The 22,472-nt window shown below is 42.8% G+C and overlaps 1 protein-coding gene across 1 annotated transcript in view; it reads left to right on the top strand.

Moving 5' to 3' along the window:
* Positions 1–22,472, top strand: part of znf407 (zinc finger protein 407) — a 140,191-nt gene that overhangs the window by 67,459 nt on the left and 50,260 nt on the right. The window contains exon 6 of the mRNA XM_070836127.1: positions 17,110–17,276. Coding sequence (XP_070692228.1) covers positions 17,110–17,276 — 167 coding nt within the window. The remainder of the gene's footprint in view (positions 1–17,109; positions 17,277–22,472) is intronic.

Genomic DNA, 22,472 nt, shown 5'->3' with positions numbered 1-22,472 from the left:
CTCAATTGCTTGTAATTAGTTCTTTAAAAACAGGGCGCCAAAAGACAACTGACCTGTCTCACATACCTGTTTTCATAGGTAATTGTTAAAATGCCTGCCATTTTCACGCTTGTAATAATAAACTCCTTGAACTAATACACTCATCACTCTTGAAACGGGAGTGCTGACAACCCAGAAGAAAGATATATTTGTTTAAGTAGAGGGGAAAGCATGATACAATGTTTTCAGCATTTTGGAGATGTCTAATTACTAAAATCTGCTCACAGTTTTGCTCTTATGCAGTTGCTGGCTCTTCTGCAGCATTACTGTATGTCAGAGCCAAGTAAGCGGGTGCTAAACTCCCTCAGAAGAAAACAGGAAAACCAGGTGAAAAGGCATGAACACAGATCCAGAAATAGCTAGCATGATGCATACAGCGCAGGTGTGATGACTCACAAAATGAAGACAGGGATATTCAGAGCATCCGTTATTACATGACTGCAGTGAGAAGGTTGTAGAGTTTTGGGATTTAAACTGCCAACAGTGAAGACATGTAGTTTATGTAAATGTTTTATATCGTTATTTGTGTCTTTTAAATTTGCCCATTTATTCATTTATAGTAATTTTTCTCAAGATCTCATATCTTATCTTGAATTAAAAACTTGGCCTGACGCATCAATAAACCGATATTCCAGGTTTACATCATGCACAACATTTATTTCTGCATGTTCACATGGCAGAATTGATATATACGTTGCTGTGGTCGGTCACGTCGCTGTGCCAGGGGCCGTGTTCGGCTGAGCGAGCATCTGGCTTTGCAGCGCCAGGCTCTGGGCTTGCAGCCGCGTCCCAGCATGCCGTGCAGTGCGGCCATATTGCCCCGGCACCGTGGGCCAGGACCGTCCAGGCTTGACGGGTGGAGCAGGGGCGGAAGAGCCCTGCCTGGAGCCAGCATGGTGGCAATATGGACCACACGGAGCAGGCAGGGGTCAAGTCACACAAAAACCACGGGCCTGTGTGTGCGTTTGTGTGTGTGGGAAAGAAAAAGAGAGAGTTAGCAGTGTGATCGGGAGATAAAGAGTAGATAAAGACAACCCCTAATTCATTAGAATAAATCCTTTCCCTTAATTATTGATAATGAATCTGCTCTTTAATCTTTCTCTTTCTTCCTTCCCTTATCTGCCTGTGTCAGCACTTTGTCTCTCTGGCTTGGTGTTGGGTGGTAAGGCCTAGTTTTCAGCCACCCAAGGGCAGCAGTCAATAACATCCCGTGCTGCTGGTACTGTAAGCAGGGATGTGATTAGCAGCACATAGAAGCACAGAAAAGGCAGCAGGGAAAATATTAACTTGAAAGTAGCCATGGATATTTGAACTCATATTATACAACATTCAGATATTCTTAAATTGTGAGTTTTCCATGTTTTTATCTACAAAAAAGCCCAAATCAGTGTCAAACGAAACCTACTGCAACAACATGGGATGAACCAGTGTGTGGAACTGAAGCAGCATCACTATAACTGACCAACACACCCCAGTGATCAATGCCATGTAGTAATCTTAGTGCAACATCAGCAGACGGTTTTTTTGTGCTTGCACTCATGAAGCTCGATTTCCCAGAGGTCTGTGCAGCTCACATCATCCCGGTGTGGTACTGGCAAGGCCTCAGCAACCCCTAGCTCACCTTTGTGTTTGCTGGCTGCTTGTTTGAACAGGAGCCAGTGGACAGCGCCTCGCTGTTTACCCTACTCAATATTTCATGGAGAATGAACACTCACAGAATGAGGGATCGTGTTAATATTGCTGTTAAAATTAAGCGATAATTAAAATTTGTTAGTTTAAAAGCCATTGCAGTCTATAAAAGTTTGATTACTGGAAAATTAGGTGCATTAAGTTTTTATGGGTTGGCCTGTGCTATCGCTTGGGAACGATTTTTATGCACTTGTCATGGGCATATGGTGTCGAATTGTGGGAGCGTGTGTGTTTGTGGGTAGGGGGGTGCGAGGGAAGCATGTTGGTTCTCTGAAAAGCTGACACACTTTAATGCTAAAATCTCCAGCCCTGCGGTCTTATTTATCATTAGCGAAAGCACAGTACTACCACAGCCTGGTTGCAGCAACTGTGACAAAATGCCAATTATAAATCTAAGCCTGTGTCTTGGAGTAGGAGGTCAGAGGTCACGTACGTCTTAGCTACTTTATGGTCATGTCGTTAGGCCAGTGATGTCACATCAGCAGCCCTATCGAGGCCGTACGTTGTTGTTGGTCACTCTAACATCCAGCTCCTTTTTGCAGGGTGTAGCAGGGTCCTATCCGCTCCTATTACTAATAATAATGTTAGTTAGCAGTCGACAGCCCGTCCCAGAGTTGGACGCAACTCGTCATGTCAGAGCAATATGACCTTGACTTGTGGAATAAATCTGCAGCAGTAGTTTGTCTTCTCATAGCAGCGTCTACCTCATCTCGGCAGTGCACCTCCAACAGTCCCTCCAGCTTTTGAAGTTTTTCTTTCCCTAAGAATGATGTCACCCACTGCTGAAACCCAAGTGACATTACTCAACCAGACAAGAACGGAGAATGTGCACAGTTCACCTTCATATTCATTTCACATCCTGTGGCACAAAACCAGGCAGTTATACAGTGACACAATTGTGCGGCTAACTGTTGACAGTGGTTGGACATTATGCACAGTGGGACTGTGGAAAAACTGGGCTGTTGCCAGCCTGTTTTTCTTTTCTATTGAAACATCAGACTGTCATGGCAGAAATGGATGTTGCCAGGCATCACTAATGAGCCAATTAATCAATGAATTAGCTGAGCAGCGATTAAATTAATGTGAGCTGGACGGGCAAGCGGCAGTCGTGGATATATCCTGGGGAAGGTGATTAACACACACACAGAACAGGCAGCGATCAACAAGGCCACTATTAAGTTGGACGACTTCCTGAACTTTTCTCTTTTCAGCTAAATATAGAGCAGCTTAATTCATTTTATTTTATGTGGACTAGAGAAATATTGTCATATTTTCCCATGTGGCCACACAGCATCGCTAATATGCTGTGGAACTCAACTGAGATTGAGATGTGTTTTTCTTATGTTTCTTATCCGATCTCAGTCTTTTAGTGCTAGCTCCTTTGTAACACAATATTCACTCACTCACCTGTTACCTCATAAGTTAAATATTAAAAAAATCTTCTCTGATATTGATAACACTACCGATTCATTTACTTATTCTGAAAGACAGCTTTCCTAAACATTTGTATTTTTTAGACAAGTTGTGTTAATGTGTAATGACATCAGTCATTATGGAAATATTTTAGACTCTCAGGTCTAAGCGACGCTTGCATACTAGGCCACAGTAAAAAAATCTTTTATATTCCTTTTTTTATCCTCACATACACACACAACAAGTTTGTTGTGTGTGTATTGGTAAGAGAGACACCTTAACATTCATATTCAGAACAGTTTTATCTAATTGAGGTAATATTTGGTAAAATAAATGATCGTGAAATTAAACTGTTTCTCATTTTAGTGTACCCCCACTAGCGCCCCCTCAAGGAAACCTGCTGCTACTCCAAACTGTCTGATATAAACCACTCCCTCTCATGGCTTATCGCATTAATCAACAGCTGTTCATGTAATGTACAGCAAGCATTTTTCTGTCTTCTGGTCTCTAATGTGCCTGTGCGGGCTGTGAATGTGTAGTTTCATGTATTGGACATCATATAAGGCTGATCCATCATAGTTTAGGACAGTGCTTCCCAAAGTAGGGTCTGGGATCTGTGCAGAGAGCAGTCTTGAGCAGGCTGTAGGGGTCCTTTAGGGGCCTCTAAGGAGTCTCCAGCTAAATGAAGAGCAGCCTCTGTTTGCTGCAGTATAATTCACTGGAAGTAATTCCATTTAGGGATTGTAAAGAATGACTATTGCAGTTTTAGATGTCACTTCTCCCTCTATCATCTCCTCATGTAGAGTGCAGATTGTTATTTTTGATTTAGTGATGAATTATAGGACTATGCTTCCCCATGGTCCAGTTGGACTAAATGTCGCTCTGCGGGTCCGGTAGGCCAACTATCACATCTAGCTGATTTCGGAGCACATCTCCCCATGTCCAAAGTCTCAAGCCACCACACTCCACTTGAGACGAGACATTATAGAAAGGGGTTTGGGGGTGGGTGGCAGTGTTGGGGAGGCTCCCTTGATTATGTGACATCCTCCGGAAGACCACTGGAGTTGTTTCCTCCATTACTTAGAGGGGGAAAAAGAGGCCTTTTCACTATTGAGACTGTCACTCTCAATTTGGGCTAACGGTAAGCATGCACAAGGCCTCTTGGATATTCCCCCCCACCTGCTCTCACCCCACTCCCCCCCACACCCACGCCACACCAACCTCCCCTCCCCCTGCAGCAGATCGCTGTGGTGACAGTTTGATTAGATCATCAATCGTGGCCGTTAACAGCGGTTTTCCTGAGCACCTGGACCGGCAGGTCACAGCTGGCTCTGAGCTACCGCTGTCCCCCTGACCCAGAGCTGTGTGTGTGTGTGTGTGTGTGTGTGCTTGCAGACACAAAATTGTAGGCAGTACAATGCAGCCCAATTGTTTTTGTGTGTGCCAAGCCAGCTCTTTGTACAGTTCATATTTGTGAACTTGCAAGTACATGTGTGTGTGTGTGTGTGTGTGTGTGTGTGTGTGTGTGTTGCCCAGTCCCATGTGCAAGTCTATACGTGTGGCAAACATGGTGATGTTTGCACGTATGTATACACGTGTCCGTGTCTATGTACAAGCAAAGCATTTGTAGATGTGTGTGTGATTTTGAAATGACCCAAGTGCAGTACAGAGCTTTATTCAGATGTCCACTGCTGTTTCAATCCAACACAAATGAGAAATGCATTTCCTCAGGGGGCCTTCAGACCCACCTTGATTTTTCCTGATCTGTTTTTTCTCTGACCTGGGAGGTCAAAACATGAATGTTTTAACTCTCTTCATAGGTTGTGCGAGACTATTTTCTCGAGAATGACAGTGATGAGAAGTGAAAATATAAATGTTTATGCATGCAAAGCGACTGTTACGAGAATAAAATTAGAGGAATGGTGAAATACAGTAGATTGAAAAGAAGCAGAGGACGTGTGTGTGTGTGTGTCCACCAGATACTTTCCAGAGTGTATTGTTCTATGTGTTTGCAGAAACACAGATACCAGTGTGTAGCAGTTATGGCTATTCATCTGTAACATCACACACACACACACCAGTCTCTGCCATAGCTACAACACAATGCACTTCACAAACACACACATACATAAATTCACCTGCTTCCCCGCGTTGTCTTCAACGGCTGTATCAGGTTCCTCGTCGTTCTGGTAAAGCAGTTAAATTTATGGGCTAACAATAATGGGACAAAGTGTGTGTCTCATTGCGATTCCTCAGGTATTCCATGATTAAATAAACGTCCCCGGTCTTTTCATAAAGCTTGTTTATGGCAGCGTGGCACCATATGCTACTGCTTCCACCCCACCCACCCATCTCTTTCTCCCTCTCTCTCTCTCTCTGTTTAATTCTCTCTTTCTCTTTGTCTCTCTCTCCGTTTCTCTCTATGCTTTTTGCACTGCCCTACACTACCTCTACCAGATGCAGGCTAGCCATTATTCTGTGGTAGAGTCGTGGTGGAGAAGCTAAAGTTGTGAATTAACATGTAGAAGCCATTACGGAGTGATGATGATATCCATCTGCGCCGTTCATAGGTGCTATTTAGTAAATTGTCTGCTTTGTTATGGCACAACAGTAACAATGTGATTCTGGTTTATCAACTCCATGCTCTGCACCCGTCTTTTTTTGTTAAGTAGATGCTCAGGTGTGACTTATTTGCTGGATGCTGTCGAGTATTTTGTTTGTCGCAGCTCTGTGTCGTTCTACCCAGTTGGTCAGAGCACCATGGAAATTGATTGAATCATTTAGGCCTCAAAGTGTAGTTATAAAACCATTAAAACTGCTTAAGATTGTCCCATTTTCCATATTATTGATAGATGTGACAAGAAAGATGTGCTAATTAGCAGCACACTATATGGCATTTTTTATAGTATACAATATGAATTTCATTTCTCTCTATATATTTTTTTTTCTTAAAACAGTGTTTTTGATATTCAAATAAAACTAAACCATATACAGATGTTATTACTTTGGACTTAATAAAAGCTTAGAAAATGCACTTTTAAAATAAAAACATACGAAATCTCACTATATTTAAACACAAAGTTGTTAGTCTGAATGATGCTACAGTATCAGTAAGTATGTTTAATTATGCTTGAGGCAAGTCATTGTGTCAGCTGTAGCAGATCAATCAATGAAATGACAATATAGAGTGCGAAAATTATACATACATCATGTCAGATATGTAGAACTTGCACGCATGAAACATGAACCTGGATGAGTGTGTGACACTTTAGTCCTCTGTGGCTGAATAGTTTTGACTACGCAAACACAGGCAAAGCAGCAAAAGTTGGGACTGGTAATTAATTCTCCAAAGCTGTGTATGACTCTGTGTGTATGTGTGTGTGTGTGTGTGTGTGTGTGTGTGTGTGTGTGTTGGGGTGGTATGAAAAAAGCACAGCAGACTTACTACAAAGCAAGTCAAAAAAGCAATTAACTTCTCCAGCCAGGACATGGCAGTAAACACGTGTGATTGTTCACTATATTGTCTTGTTTTGCTCCCGCGTTGCATCGTGGTTGAAGGCTAGGGACACAGAGACTGAGTTTGTGTGCTCTAGACTTTTGTTGTGGTTATTAATGGCCATTTCACATTAACCTCGTCGTGCTAATATGCTCGACAATGGTCCAAATCACCTGAGCGATGAGGACGATGGAGGCGGCCCTGTCCCGCTGTCCAGCCAACACTGTAGCAGCTACCCTACTATCCCCCCTACCCACTGACCAAGATTAATGAAACCTCCGCCGTTTTTAATTAGCACGGCCGCAGTCATCAATTACGTCTGCCCCACCCCAAATACAAATATTGTTATATTTGGGGGGAAAAATTCTTGATTTATTTCATTGTGGTGGCCGAAGGAGTGAGATGAATGGCCTCCCATCATGGTCATTTGCAGGGATGAGGAGGAGGAGAGAAGAGGGGGTAATAAGATCACTAGGAGGGGGTGGGGGGTAAAGTAGAGGACATGGACACGGCCAGTCCGGGAAAGCAAAGTCTACAGGGAAAGACCAGTCTGGGTCTCAGTGTCCCTGTGCAGGGATCTGACTCAAACTGTCTAGTAACTTAATTAGACTTTCCTTGAACCCGGAGCTGCACTGATACCAGTTTCTTCTTGAGCCAATATAAGTAGCAGGAGATTATGCTGCTCATGTACTGATCAAAGTACGACTTATTCACTACCTGTTATCAGCCTGTTACAAAACATTTGCAAGAACAACTGCATCAGTTGTTGCAGGTACTCATATTGATCCTAATTCTTGGGATGGGATCACGTATGATCAACATCACAGGATGGAACATAGAGCTGATCTTTTGTTTCATTGTGGTCAAACCCTTCCTGACTTACCGTAGCCTATTCGGAATACTTAATTGAGTTTATTCAGATAAAGAACGGTGTTTGGACTGATGAGTGAAAGTCAGACACTGTTTGTCTCACATGTCCAAGATTCCTTCTTTGATCATTTCCTTCTTTTTGCTCATGGTTTAGTTGATGGTTAATACCACAGTACCACAATATTCAGACATCTGACTATCAAGAGTTTCAAACTGATACTCTAATTTTTCCTTTTTAAGAATCTACTGAGCCACAACAAACCATTAATAAACCATTCAGTTGCACTTTACTGTAGAGAGCAATGAAAAACATCATGCACAGGTTTGTCAAATATTCGTCTCAGTTGCCGTCACAGTGGATTTCTCCACGTGTGATATGTAAATCTGTTTAGAAGGAGTCCCACTTTTTCCAGTGAAAAAGAGTCAGTCTGCTGTCAGGCTTAGAAATGACATGGGATGTCACATTTAAGCCCCATAAGATGGCTGTAATGATCGGTCATGCACTACATAAAATCTTATCTCTTACTAGCTTCGCTTTGTTGCTGTCTGGAGACCCTTTTCACACATCTTCATCACTTTCAACATTTTTTGTAGCTCCAGCACACTTTGCATAATGCTTCTACAAGTTCCAACACTGATTCTGCCCCTTGAAGCACTCGTATTGCACTCCTAACATTTTGCCAATTACTATTTCCAAGTGCCATGTGTGCTGTTGTGGATTTGCTACTATATTTGCCAATAGTTTTTTGTTGTTGTTTTTTTTTTTCCATTGTCATACTAAGTATTGGATGAGAGTTTTTGTTAGCTGGATCAGCGCAGGTCCCAAAGGGCCATCTCTTGATTGTTAATTGAACACAGAGAATTGGTGTGTGAGATCACAAGACAAACATTTTACTCTTGTCATTTTTGATGCGCTGTTTATAAGAGCATTGGCAAGCAGGTCGAGGCTAGTGGCTCAATCAAAGCAAGGGCACTTAATCCATATAGATAGGTGGTGAAAACAAGACAGCATTAGCAAAACACTGTGCCACAACATGTGTTCATCCTTGTGAAAAGAAATACTTTTTCTCTCTGCTGCATTTTCTGACCCACAGGTTTCTCCCTGAATGTGCGCTGTCCGGCACAGTTCAGTGTTAGTGAATGCAGACTGGATTCATCTAGTTAAATCCTGCCGCCCAGCTCGTTCTGATAGGACACAGCGTAGAAAGAAAGGAGGAGTGCAGGCGCAGTATTTCTACTGAATCTCAGTAGCTTTTTCCACATTGTTTTCTTTAAGGGGTTTCATGTCTTTGCTGGCTCTTGCTCAAACAAGTCTAAACTTGCTTTTTTTTTTTTTAATATTAGCATTCATGTATGAATTGAGTTATGAAGAAAAATAAAGTCTTCTCTAAATCACTTCACAAAAAAGTAATCATAAATGATTAGCCTGTCCCCTCTGCAGTTCTTCACATCTGCTAATATCTGACTAGTATGCGTCGTAATAATAATGCAAGTACGCTGCTTTATGACTTGAAGATGTGCACGGCTCATTTCTGTGGTTTGGGTGTTTGCGCTGCGGTGAGCCACCAGCCATTTCACTTGTGCTGGCCACACACAAACACACACACACACATACACACACACCCACACACATTTTATACCCTTACTGCCACGGCCATCGCCTGCCCACTGACTCCAGAGAGAAGGGTGGGAAACATCTTGAATATTTTATGAAGCTCGGGAACCCTACCTCTGTCTTCCCCACCCAGCAAACCGCCGCTGCTATGTCCAGCAGTGCGCACACACACACACACACACACACACACACACACCAGCAGAAAACAGAAATAATGTTTTAAATGCAATCATTGTCAGGCCCAAACAATGTCATTTATCAAGGGAGCATTTGGGACTGTATAATAAGTTTCACATTATTAATACAATTTTTCATCCTCTGTCAAGCCTATCTGATTTATGGCACGCGTGTGATCTAAGGTGATCATTGAATTACAATTCCAGTAATAAGAGAGAGAATGGACCTGGTCTTTTACTTCTGCCCAGTGGAGCACACACACCCACGAACGCACAAAAACACACAAATTCCCGGGTATACAGCCTCCAGTTGCAACATACAGCAATTACACACAACATACAACAATAGCACCAGCACCACCGTATCTGTGTTATAACTTTTCCCGGTCATACCACGAGCAAATTTGCGAAATACTTAGGAGTTAAACCAATATGCCAGTTTTTTAATTTCAGTGAGAGAAAGAGGAGAGAGAGAAAAAAATAAATGAACCTAGGTCCCTGTTAATTAGATAAGGGACAAAGCTCATTATTCTAAAATGATATTGGGGCCCAGAGAGTAAATATGAGTGGCCTGTTAGGGGCTCGGTAATAGGACGGGGATGCACGTCGTTACAGAGCCGAATGATTTACAGCTAGATGCTCTTTGATGTATAGACTGTACCTTTTATTAAGTGGCTGTCGTTACGGTCACTGGCTCAGTCATTTCCCTTTGTGTCTAATCAAAATCCATATCCAGACACCCAGCCATCCAGACCCAGGCACTCCAGATGGGAAAGAAATTACAGGAATGTCTGCATTCCCTTCCCACAGACACCTTCTTTAACCCGCCCCTCCAGCCTCGACTCACATTAAACAAAAGCTACCGGAGATGCCTATGATGCGGATAATATAATCTAACAGACAACAACAACAAATAAACAAATGGAACTGTGGAATTGTTTTGAGGTAAATAAATAACAGACTCCTATCATAACGTTCGGATCCATTTCGAACAAGTATTTGCACTATTAGCAGTCTTGCTTTTGCTTTATCAGATTAGCTTGTTGTTGAGGGCCCAGTGATCGGCGTCATACATCATCCTGTTTGATTTCTGTTTAGAGTGAATTTGGGGAAGCTGCTAATTGGATTGCGGGAGTCTAGCCCCGGTTAAAGATGGTAAACAGCAGAGCAGACTTGTCCCCCAACTCTCAGCCCCACAGGCTTCGAAAACGCCAGCTCTCCTCAGGATCGCCACAATTTATGACACATTTTCTCTGTATTCTTAAAAGATAATTAGGTTTATCACCCATTTTTTTCCCTCTCAGCCCCCCTTCCTTCCCTTTTGTGTACCTGAGAGCACACAATCGCAGCATAAAAACATAAATATTTCTGCAGCACAGCAGCGCTGGCAGGTGAGCCTAATGAAATTCTAGGAGTGTAATTTGATTTACGAGGTGCTAATGCGGCCTGATATTAGAGAGAAAAAGCTCTGATATGGCTGCCTTGTGCTGTATTTAAGGCCTATCAGAAGCCTGATAAAGAGCATCCTGTCCTCAGCACTGTGGCTGAGTTATTGTTGCAGATATTCATATTGATAGTAATTCTTCCCGACGCAATTTAGTGCCGGCAATATATAAATATGGAGATAATAGTTAATTTTGGTGGCTGCTCAGATTGCGATGCTTTAAATTCAAGACTTACAAAAAATCTTTGAGCTGTGAAGCATCTGGACACTTTTTAAAGTGCCATTTAAAGGATGGGTAGGGGGGGGTGGAGAGGGGCCTTTGACCGAACCATGTCACACAAATCAGATTTCTAGTACTTTTCAGCGGCTGCTAATTTCAGCGGGAAGCTTTTTGGGGCCCTTGATTTGCAGTATTTTGGTCGAAACATTTTGATTAATAGTCTGATATCCGTAAAACCTATTAAGCCTTTAAATTAACTGAGTCTGGAAACAAGACATCACACCGGTATGTGCATACACTCGGGGAGAGAGATCATTTTGGGCTGTTTTGTTCAGAATCATGTTGTTTCATTCTCTTGCAAAAAAGACTTCTTGTAATTTGTGTGTGGTGCAGTGTGCACAAGAGTGCACCAATGTGTGTGTGTGTGTGTGTGTGTGTGTGTGTGTGTGTGTGTGTGTGTGTGTGTGTGTGTGTGTGTGTGTGTGTGTGTGTGTGTGTGTGTGTGTGTGTGTGCGCTTTTCTCAGGCTCAAATTTAGGTCTGTGTGTTTCAAAGCGTGTTTGGGACTACTGAGCTATGGCTCATAATAAAAACAGGCAATAACAGGGCCACCACAGAGGGACCTGGCCTTTGTGCCTCCCTGCTCCCTCTCGCTCCCCTCTCCCCTCCATGCCACCCCCTTCTCCTCATGGCCTCTCCCCACCCCCTAAGTTATGGGCTGAATAACAGCGCAACAATATTAAGATAACATTTCCTGATTGTTTGTCAGGCAGGAGGCTCCTTCACCCCGCTTTCATCACGTCCACTGTGTTCATTAAATTGACAATTTGTATTTGCCCTACAGCGGGATAAACAGGAGCTTATCTGATGGGCCTGGTCTTTTATTATTTATTTCATTATCTTTTTTTTTTTTTTTTTGCTCTCCTCCCCCTCTTTCTCCCGGGATTGAAGGTAAACATAAATCAGCAGTAGCATCTCTGTTGTGTGCTGTTGTTTATATTGCAGTCATATGCAGCAGCAGTCCTCTCAGAGGAGGTTCATCTGCAATACTCTGCAGACACATGTGGCCTCTTCGTGGAGGTTTTAGTTGTTTTGTGTGACATGCTGGCTGTACATTCCTGTGGGTCTAAGTATGATATAACTCGATAGATAGTTCCCTTTAAAATGCCCTGCTGTCTGGATAATCTTGGACTTCTTCCTGAGAGATTCTGTTCTTCTTTCTATAGCTGAGTTTGTACATTTATCGTATCTACTGCAGCAGACCTGAGAGTTGGATGTCTGTTTTCACTTGAATTTTAAACTATTCAAGTTTAACATTCAAGTGATGTTAAACACCATCCAGGAAACTGATTTTAGTGACCTCAGACCACATTGACTACATTGCTTTCTAAAGCATTTCTCCTAAGCACTGTGAGTGATGATGTTGCCCGGTTCGATATCTTAGCCCCGGAACAAGCCTGTCGTCGGTCGACATTGTGCTGGCAAACGAAAAATAACGAAGCCAGCGTCCTTACTTAGGAAACACTTGTCCCAGAAATTTAATCTTTTCCCCATTTTTTACCCAACACCCCCCTCTAATCAGGTTTCAATTGACTGCCACTGAAGGAAGAGCCTCTCCTCAGACACATGTATAGGTCCGAACCCAGTCAAACATCATTTAAGGCTTACTCAGTCTTTCTCCCAATATCTTGGAGAGCTCAGGGCCAAATGATTTAATCTTCATTCAGCTAATTTAGTCTGGATTTAAGCTGCCGGGTTGTCGAAGTGCAGAGTGATGGAGTCTGAAAACAGGATGAGAGGGAGAGGAGGGGAAAACGGAAGGAAGGAGGGAGGGAAACAGAGAGCGAGAGAGATAAAGATAGAGCAACGGGGGGAGAAAGAGAGAGAGGGAGGGGGGCTGAAGATGATGATCCATCCTGACCCTAGTGAATGCTGTCATGTTCCTCCCTCTAGGTAATCTCTCTCACTCACTCGCTATTTTGCATGTGAAAATGCTCTCCTGACAGTTGCATATCAGATAAATTTTCTCTCTTTTTTTCCCTCTCTCCCCCCTTTCCCTTCACCAAATAAACAACAGTCTTCACTTTGAAGTTGTCTGTTTGTGTCAGTTTGGCTTGAGGCGAGAGTCGGCCTCTCTCTCTCCCTTTCTGTCTTTGTGTTGCAGCGTGAGAGCATCGGCGGATTATTTCCTCTCACCGACCGGCCAACACAATATAAAAAACCAGGAAAGGAACCTTTAGCCGTCCAAAAAAGGCCACAATTAATCCAGTCAATTAAGAAAGAAGCTGTTTGTTTACATGCCGATTGAATTAGTGCGATGCTCCCCGGCATAAAACCGAACTTTCAGTCAGGAGGAGCAGGGGTGTCAGTTCAGCCGTGAGCAATGACGGCATCAGTGAAATTCATATTTTTTTGTCTGATGCAGTGAGTTGTGGTGTTAGAGGAAACATCTGAATGTTTTTTTAATCTATTTTTGCTCTTTATTACACAAAATTAGCCTCTTTATAACACACTGTTGTTTAGTTTTTTTTTTAAACACACAACACATGATTACAGTTTACACTTGACACCCACTCTGCAACATCTGCCTCAACAAGCACCACCTCGCCACTTGGGGGCGATAGTGAGCGTGTGGTAAAGAGTCAGGTCTTTTTTTCCAAACCCCTCTTAGGGGTACAGTAACCCCTCCTGAGGGAGTTACATCACAATTAAGGCTAGTGTGGCCTGTGATGTTCTGACAGTAGCCCCACATGCCTGAACTGACGACAGGATCACACCACAGTATAGATATGGTAATGAGTGACAGTATAGACACAGTGGCATGCGGCTTTCTGAACATACAGGCAAGAGGCCCACCTGGGTCTTTGAATAAATCTGCACGGGGTGTCAATCATGTCGCCTTGCTCGATGATCAGAGGGAAGAAGAAAGGGAGGAGGAAGTGGAGAGTTGTAAGATGGAGAGATGCAGGAGAAAAGCAGAGATGGAAGGATTGGAAGTTGAACTTATGATTCGTGTTTATTTCTGCTGTGGCCTCTGCTGATCAGTGCTTGATGGTAGCCAAGGCATAGTTGAGGCTAGATAACAAGTATAATTCTAACTAATGGTTCCTCCTTTTTTCTCTCTTTTTTGGTACATCTTGGTTTATATTTTTTTGATTATGAAAATCTAAAGCAGTTTCTTTCTTTTGATGGGGGTCTTTTTACTGTGGTCTGGTCTCGTGTGTGGTTAACGACAAAAGGACACCTTCAGTAGAGTGTTAATTTCAAAACACTTATAATCTGTACATAAATACAATAGATGGTTACCCACACATTGAAGGCAGAGCTGCTTTTTGTTAGCAAGTATAACCCAACGCAGTGTGAAGGACATGAGATATATGTGTGATAAAGCTGTGTAAGACATCTCAAAATTATATTATTTTATTTATCTTCTGATTAAGAACACATGAATCACATGTGTCATTTGGTCATAAATGTGCTTTAGACCTCTAAATCCATGGTGTTTCTGTCAGAGACCATCATCTCATTGTTGACTTGTCATTATCTTTATTTTACTCTGGGGTACCTGCAGGTTCTTGAAAAAGTATCACAATGTAAAGGCATTTTGACGATATTTTAATACAAAGTCATTTCATCATTGTCATCATTCTGTTAAACAGATTGATGTTCCAGAAATCTCACATACAGCATGTAGATCTGAAAGCACAACAGGCCATTTCTTAGTTCCCTTGCTTCATTGCATACTGTTAGAAACCAAAGCCATAAACTTGCCGTCTGTCCCAAAAATCCCCAAAATGAAGACTTTCAGAACTTTCTCAGGCTATGTTGAAGCTGAAATGTGTTGGCAGCATTTGTGAATTAATTGTGGTTGTTTTGTTGGTTTCATTTTTTCTCAGAAAGCATTATAAGAAAGTCTTCAAATATTTTGAATTGGCAAACCCTCTCTTTCTCTCTCACTTATGGCTCTTTTTTCTTTCTCCCTCTTATGCACATGCATAACCACACACGCACGCACCAAATAACTCGACCTCTCTTTTTCTCTCTCTCGCTCTCTGTCTCTCTCTCTCTTTTTCTTTCTGTCTGTCTCTCTTCCCTCTATCTCCTACCTTCCGTGTGTTTTGCATGGTGCCTGGCTGTTTAGAGGCAGTATGCATATGTATGGGCAAGACGGTGGATCGTGACGGGATCTGACATGCGGGGACAAGATCAAAGCGCTCCATCTGATCCCATAAAAACAGACGCAAACCCTCCTCTCATCCTTACAAAACCCCCACTGATAGTCAACTCTGCCAGCCCTGACTCCTCCATCTTCTCTCCTCTCCTCCTGCCTTTTTTTCTCTCTCGTTTTTCCCTCCATCCCAGCATGCAGCATGCCCACGTCAAGGCCTGCCTGCCTGCCTGCCTGCCTGCCTGCCTGACTTTGCGATTACGCCCTGTGATAAACAATGGCCTGTTTAGCTCATAAAGCAGGAGTGTTGTGCATAATGCTTACAATAAAAGATAGCATCTCTTCACTCATCTTATTTACCTCTCCCACGGAGGCATGGGCGACGAGCTGTTCTATAAATACCGCAGGGTGGAGGAAAAGGGAAGGAAATACAGATGCAGACATACATCTGTTGGTCAAATAAAGTGTCTGCCATGTCAGTTGATGAGAGCGAGAGGAAAACAGTGCTGTTTAAATATGCATTTGAGCTTAGAGCCAGGTGATAAAGGCGCCATTTTAAAGCTGCTCAATCCTTCCTGGTAAGTGAGCTTAAAATGTCCTCTCAACTAGCGTAGGATGACATCCATATCACATCTAGATTCATCTTCATGGAGCATATAGATTGATATGGAACCCAGGACACATTTTCCTCTCTATCTCTCCCTCTCCCCACCTCTCCATCTTTAATTCCCTCCTTTCTCTCTTTTCCCTCCCTCCCTCTCATTCTCCTTTGCCCCCCCTTCTTCCAGTAAGGAAGATGTATGAGTTTGAATTATTGATTCAGACACATGCTACATGCTGCTTGGAGTCATTATTTGTTCAGGTGAGTGTCATGCTGCTCGCTATGAAACAGATACCACAGGGATTAAGCGACACAATCAGGACTTAAAGACAGCCGCCCTCCCTAAAATAACATGGCCCTCGCTGCAAGACGAATGCTCCCCAAAAGCCAACTTCATTTGTTTATGACTCGCACATTAGTCATTCTGCGCCTAAATTATAGTGCGGGGGTAAAGATTAATTCAAGCACAGGCGTTTTCTATTGTTTTTACTTCAGTGTGTTTCTTGAAGCCTAATAACACAGCAGATGAATATAGGTGCAAACATACTACACATTGATAAAAACTAATATTACCAGATTTGGCGAGCGGTAAGTGTCTCCATGAAGAACAGACAGCTGTCAAGAGTAAAGAAAGACCAACATGCATAGTCACATTTTTGTCCTGTTCTCTAAACAAGCTTTTGGCACCGTACAGCAAAACGGTGCGCACCACATGTAGTAAATCACACTTTTGCATTTGTTGGACTAATACCGACTATCCAAAGCAGAGCAGGTGCCGACGTTGATTATGCGAGCAGAGATTGAAAGGGTGTATTTGTAGAGAAGTTAAGATGGAGGAAAGCTCTGATACAGGAGTCTTCAGAGAGAGGCAGGAGGTAAAATGTTGCTAACTGTTCATTTAGCCCTGGTTAAGTGGTCAGGGACGCTGGACAGGTGAACTCCATCGTCCCCACTGGCCCTGTGGGTTGTGGATGTGTGTGTGCGTGTGTGTGTGGACTGTAACAGAATTTCTCTAGTCCTCTGGGCCCTGGTGCAAAGCAGAGAATAAATGGTGGAGGTGGCAGGCCAGGACAGAAAAATCAATGCCTGCTTATACAGACATGACACACCAGCAGCCAACTGCATTCTGTATGTGTGTGTGTGTGTGTGTGTGTGTGTGTGTGTGTGTGTGTGTGTTGGTGTGGGCGTAGATGTACAGCACGCAGTCATACGGCCCTGTGCTCTGTTTGTGTGAGTACGAGTACCCAACAACCTCCATTTCCTTTCTCACAGGGTAGATTGTCTAGCATTTTACGTCAGCTTTGGGATCAGTAAATAACTCTTCGTTTTTTACCTCCCCCTCCTCCTCATTCCCCTCTGCCTCTCTTCTCCTCCTGCAGGAAGTTTGAATGTGACTTGTGCGAGCGCTCCTTCAGTGAAAAATGGGCCCTAAACAACCACATGAAACTGCACAGTGGGGAGAAACCATATAAGTGTGCCTGGCCGTCCTGCCACTACGCCTTCCTCAACTTGTCAGCCATGAAGGACCACTACAGGACACACACTGGTGAGACACTGCAAGCTTGTAACCTCCACCATGAACCATTACAGCCGCACTCCTCCATAAACACATTGACTGACACTCTAAACTGCAAAATTCATTTTTTTTTTTTACAGGCAAATAGTCTTTTTATGAGTAGGAGACAGAAGGTTATTTATCAAGAAGCATTATACTTGGATCAGACAAAATGTACTTTTTCATTCCTTTATAGCAGTAGACAAAATGAAGTTTGTGTGTTAACTGTGAAAATCGCACATTTAATTATGAATCTTCACAGCTTTGTTTGGAAAAAATATACACACGTTTTTGGCCGATAATAGCCATGACTTGTCCATCTGTACTGATTTTTAACATCCAGAGAAAGTCGAGAACTAGTTCTTGGCGGTCTTGCAGACACTCTTGTTAGATGGTTAAACCCTTACCTTCTGATCCCGATAGGACCGTCACTATTAAATGCTATATCAGCCAATTGTGTTTGAACAGAAACAATTAATAGCCAAGGAGAGAAGGAAAAAGATGTTTGGATTTCATGTTTGTTTTTGTTTTCTGCCATCCTCCAGACTTGGAGGGTTGCTTGATGAGGGAATTAAGGTAGTGTGTATCCCCCAGATCCAACTGGTTGTCATGTGTATTTCTCCAAAATCCATCTGGTCACCAAGTGCATGTGTTCCCCAAACCCAGCTGGTCAGCAAGTGTGTGTTCATCAAATCCATCTGATACTCAAGAGTGTGTTTTCCCACATTGAACTGGTCCAGTGTGTGCTCTTCTTTGATGCAAAATGAGTACAGCCACTGATACAGTTTGTGGGTATATTTGATATGCATTTTATATATTTATACATATGTATATGCGGTGCCTTTTCTCTCTGATTCCATCCTTCCCTTTTATTCCCGTACATAGAGTACAGTACACTGTGGGACTGTACTGAGTCGTGTTTTTTTACTTACTAAAAACTTTGGATAGACAGATGGTGTGGTGGGCGGTGGGAGGATACTGTCTTGAATAATAGCCCCTCGATAGGAGTCCAAGTCAGCCTCTCTGAAAGTGTCTTTATGCTGCAGCCCAGCAGTTTCCCCTCGGCCTCAGTAATGTCCCACACACAGCTCCTTGATGCCCTTTTAAGTCAATGACAGAAGCAGCAGCAGCCAGTGGCCTGACAGCCTGACTGAGCGCTTGCAGGAGAGCCCTCCATCCGTCACGGGTGCCTGCTGTGTGTGTGTGCGCGTGTGTGTGTGTATGTGTGTGAAAGACTTGCTGGATGTTATTTTAAATGTGTTTTAACAGTGATGTAACGTCAAGGCGCCTCTGACATAATTAGACGTTTTATTTTCATTTGTTTCCAGCCCTCATCATTCCCCATCAGGCGGCTGCCGTCACACTGTCACCTAGCTGTCACCTGGAGAGGCGTGGGGTGGTGTGTGTGCGTGTATGTCTTGGTGTGTGTGTTTGGCAGAAGGAAGCACAGACTTGAAGAAATTGAGTGAAGTGATTGAGATGGAAACAGGAAAGTGATGAAATAAGAGAGCTCGAAAGATCAAGGGTGACCAAGTATGAACATATGAAAATAGAAGAATTGAGACTGAACCTGAAACAACCTCATTTTAGTGAGCGACAAGACCTGACTTTATTAGCAACACCCAAAAACTCTAACACAATTTGCTCTGGCGTGACCCCCCGCGACACTCCTTTGCCAGTTGTAATTGGCGCTGTAGCCGGTTAGCTAAAGCTATACAGTCATTGCAATCACATTGTAGCAGCCAGCCTGACACACTGAAATATTATCTGCATGTGTGATTTGTTTAAAGGTTATAAATCAGCTCCTTCACAGCACTAAGATGCAATAGTAATAAAATAAGTAGGAGATTTTAAAGTTGAGCTAATCTTTCCTGGGAAAAGAGCAGTAATGGAGGGGATGTGAGTAACAATACGTGTGTGTGTGTGTGTGTGTGTGTGTGTGTGTGTGTGTGTGTGTGTGGGTTATGTAGAGGCTCACAGGAAGATGACTAACCGGGGAGTTTGTGCTGTGGCTGAGTGTTATGATACACACATCTAGCTCATTTGTTGGAACTGTAAAATTCAGTTGGTGAAGAAAAACTCAAAGTGTTATCCCTTTACCAAGAACTTCATCACAGTGGCAAGTTTTGAATCACTCGTTCTTTGTCATGTGTGTATAATTGGTTTATAATCCCTTAAAATAACACTTCAAATCCCCCAGAACAGCAGCTAGTGTCATGATCTCATGCTGAAACACTATGAGACAGATTGAGCACTGGTTGAGCACTGAGACAATTTACAAAGAAGTAATCGCAAACACATACACATTTGAAAATGATGGCGATGCAAGAAATACATGATGAACAATGCACCAGAAACATAAAACGACCATTTAGATGTAACTTGTAATGACAAAGTTTGTATAATGGATCCTTTGCTAAACCCCTCCCATGAACAGTGTTTGTCGAATCATAGCTTAGAAACGCAGCCTTTTCCCAAACCAAAAATACCACCGCAAAAGCGTAAGGAATGGATTAAACAGCGAGTTTGTCTGCTGTGATGTGAACTGCGAATGTTGGCATGTTCGGCTAAGTGGAGTACAATTTGATCACCAGCCAGCCTTGTAATGCTACTTTATTGTGTACGGTTTCAGGTTTAGGATAGCACATCCACTGTGTATTCTTCCCCCACTGTCTGGAAATGACTTTGTTGCGTGCACTGTTTATATAAGTCTCAAGTTTGGCATTTTTCCCATTACCGCCAAAGTTTTTTGGAGCCAGAAGTGATGCGTGATGTTTTTTTCCCCACTTGCAAAGTCCCCACTTTGATTGGTTAGGGTTGGGCATGACCCATTACTGATTTGTTAGTCAAAAGGTAGTCACATGAGTTAGCATGAAATATTAAAAAGTCAGCCAGTGATGGCATTTTCAGTGAACTAATGGAGCTAATGTTAGCTAGCCAGCAGTGATTGAACTATGTATTGTTTTCAAGTCAATCAAAATGGACTAAAAATTTCACATTTATCATTTTAAACTGCACATGTGCTATGCGAGAGTGGAAAGCTTTCAAATTTCATCCTTCTGTGGATAGGCCTGCTGGTTGTGACATGCAGAGCCCCCCTTCCCAAAACAGAAAAAAAAAAAAGTTAACACCTCCGTTCTCCTTCTCCTGCCTCTAACGGGATTCATTGTTCCTCTCTGATTTGTGTGTTTTTTATGTTAATCACTCCCTCCTCACAAACCAGTCGTGTCTGAGGGAGGGAGGGAGGGGAGGGCGGGGGTGGGGGATTCAGTGGTCGTCAGCCGCCAGGGTCATTTGTAACGGCTGATGAATGAGCGACTCAAATAAATAAATAAGTGCACTGCATCTGACCCACCCAGCTTTTCCCAGGCTCTTGGGCGTTGTGGGGATTGAGGAGGGAGGGGGGTAGAGGAGGGTTGAACACAGCGACAGGGCCACAATTGATTTCCTCATTGCTTCAGTTTGTCGCTTAATCTGGCGATATGCTGATAAATCTTCGCACTTTGTCAATTAATTTCCCTGAAAAATGAGACCCAAAATGGCGAGCACATCAATACAGCAGCGGATTCCATGTCAAAAATTAAGCGGTAAAATTAATTGCCCTCCCATTCGCTCCTGCTAAAACATAACTAATGAGGGAGGCAATTATAGCTGCATGCAGACGCCTCCGGGGTTATTTAAAACACACACACACACACACACACACATACATGTACATATATATATATATACTCACACACACTTGCAAAGAGAGGTTGTATATTTTGACTTCAAAGCTCTTTTATTGTCTCGCAATAAGGCATATTTAATTCCAGTAAGGGGTGGAAGGTTGAGGTGTATTGTTGGAACAAAAGAGAAGCGATGAGTCAATATTAAAATTTTGTAAGTTTTTTGGTCATTAAGGCTCAGGTTTAGGTTCTTGTCTGGAGATAGACTTTAGACACCCTGGGTCATGTATGCTGTTTGCGACCTATAGCCTGAATTTTGTGCGTTTGCAACTCTCTGTGTCCGGCCTTCACGTTTCTAAGGGAATAGCTGAGGTTGCATGAGGATAAAGTTTAAGGTATGGGTTAAGTATTACACATGTACCGATAAAAGGTTAAGGTGAATCAGGACTGAATGCAGTCGATGCAAGGTTGTGTTGCGGGTGGGAGGTCCATGCCGCTTTAGCCAGCCAGATCCTCCAGTGCTGACAGCACGTCACTCTTCTCCTACCCCACCTCGCCATCCCCACCCAGGTCCTCAGAGGGCTCACCGCCACAGAACAGCAGATGAAAAGCACACATGTAATTTATCGCCAACGTTTCCTCCTCAAGAATAATTGTGGCGACCGCGGCTGGGCGCAGGGATCGATGGCTATGGATTTTTCTGTGGTGGGGTCTTGTAGCGTTGGGCGTAATGAGAGATGGAAGGGAGGAAGGGGAGGAGTGGAGGAGGAACCGGTGCTGTTTTTCTGATAGCTAAGGACGAGATCCTCAGCAACTATTCTAGAGTTTAGAGACACAGGAATAAAGAATACTTTTTTGTTTGTTTGCTTGGTTTTGCAATCTGTTTCCCCTCTAGCAATGGAGTCTTACACGAACACAAAATCATCTGCCAAAGTTTGAACAGTTTTGTAAAATGTACAGCATATTCCTCTATTATCACGAGCTTGTATTGGGCATGGCTCAGCCACAAAAAGCTGATGTCAAGTACTTCTGTGCTCCAGATTTGGCTAAATTTGAGTCGAAATGTGATGACAGTTGTTGGTTTGAGTTTTTGACTGACAAACTCGAAATGAATATCTAAGGATGTTTTTTTTTCTAATTCAAACTCGATTAGTTTAGTCATGAATATTGGATGATATTTAGAAATACTTTGATTGTATTAAGGACTTTGAAATATCATTCATTTTGTGTCATTGTTTGTGCCAAGAGCTCATTGCTGCAGTGTTTCTGCTTGTCAGAGATAACTTGTCAGTCAGTGGAGTGTCTTCTTCCTTCGTCTTCTACTGATGAAGTTTATACTACCCAGTTTTGCCATTTGATGTACACAGAATACAGCGAAAAACATAGAATATTGCACTTTCTGTAGCACATTTTTATATTCTGTGAGAGTTTTTTTTTTTTTTCAGGAACATCAGATGTCGGTTATTTGGAAGAACAAATGTTCAGGGTTATTTCATGTGGCCACAGAAAGTAGCAGAAT

This window comes from Pempheris klunzingeri, chromosome 8 (genome assembly GCF_042242105.1).
Source record: "Pempheris klunzingeri isolate RE-2024b chromosome 8, fPemKlu1.hap1, whole genome shotgun sequence".
Classification (NCBI taxonomy): Eukaryota; Metazoa; Chordata; class Actinopteri; order Acropomatiformes; family Pempheridae; genus Pempheris; species Pempheris klunzingeri.
The sequence above is the reverse complement of the archived record's forward strand: the minus strand, read 5'-3'. Positions and strand labels throughout refer to the sequence as shown.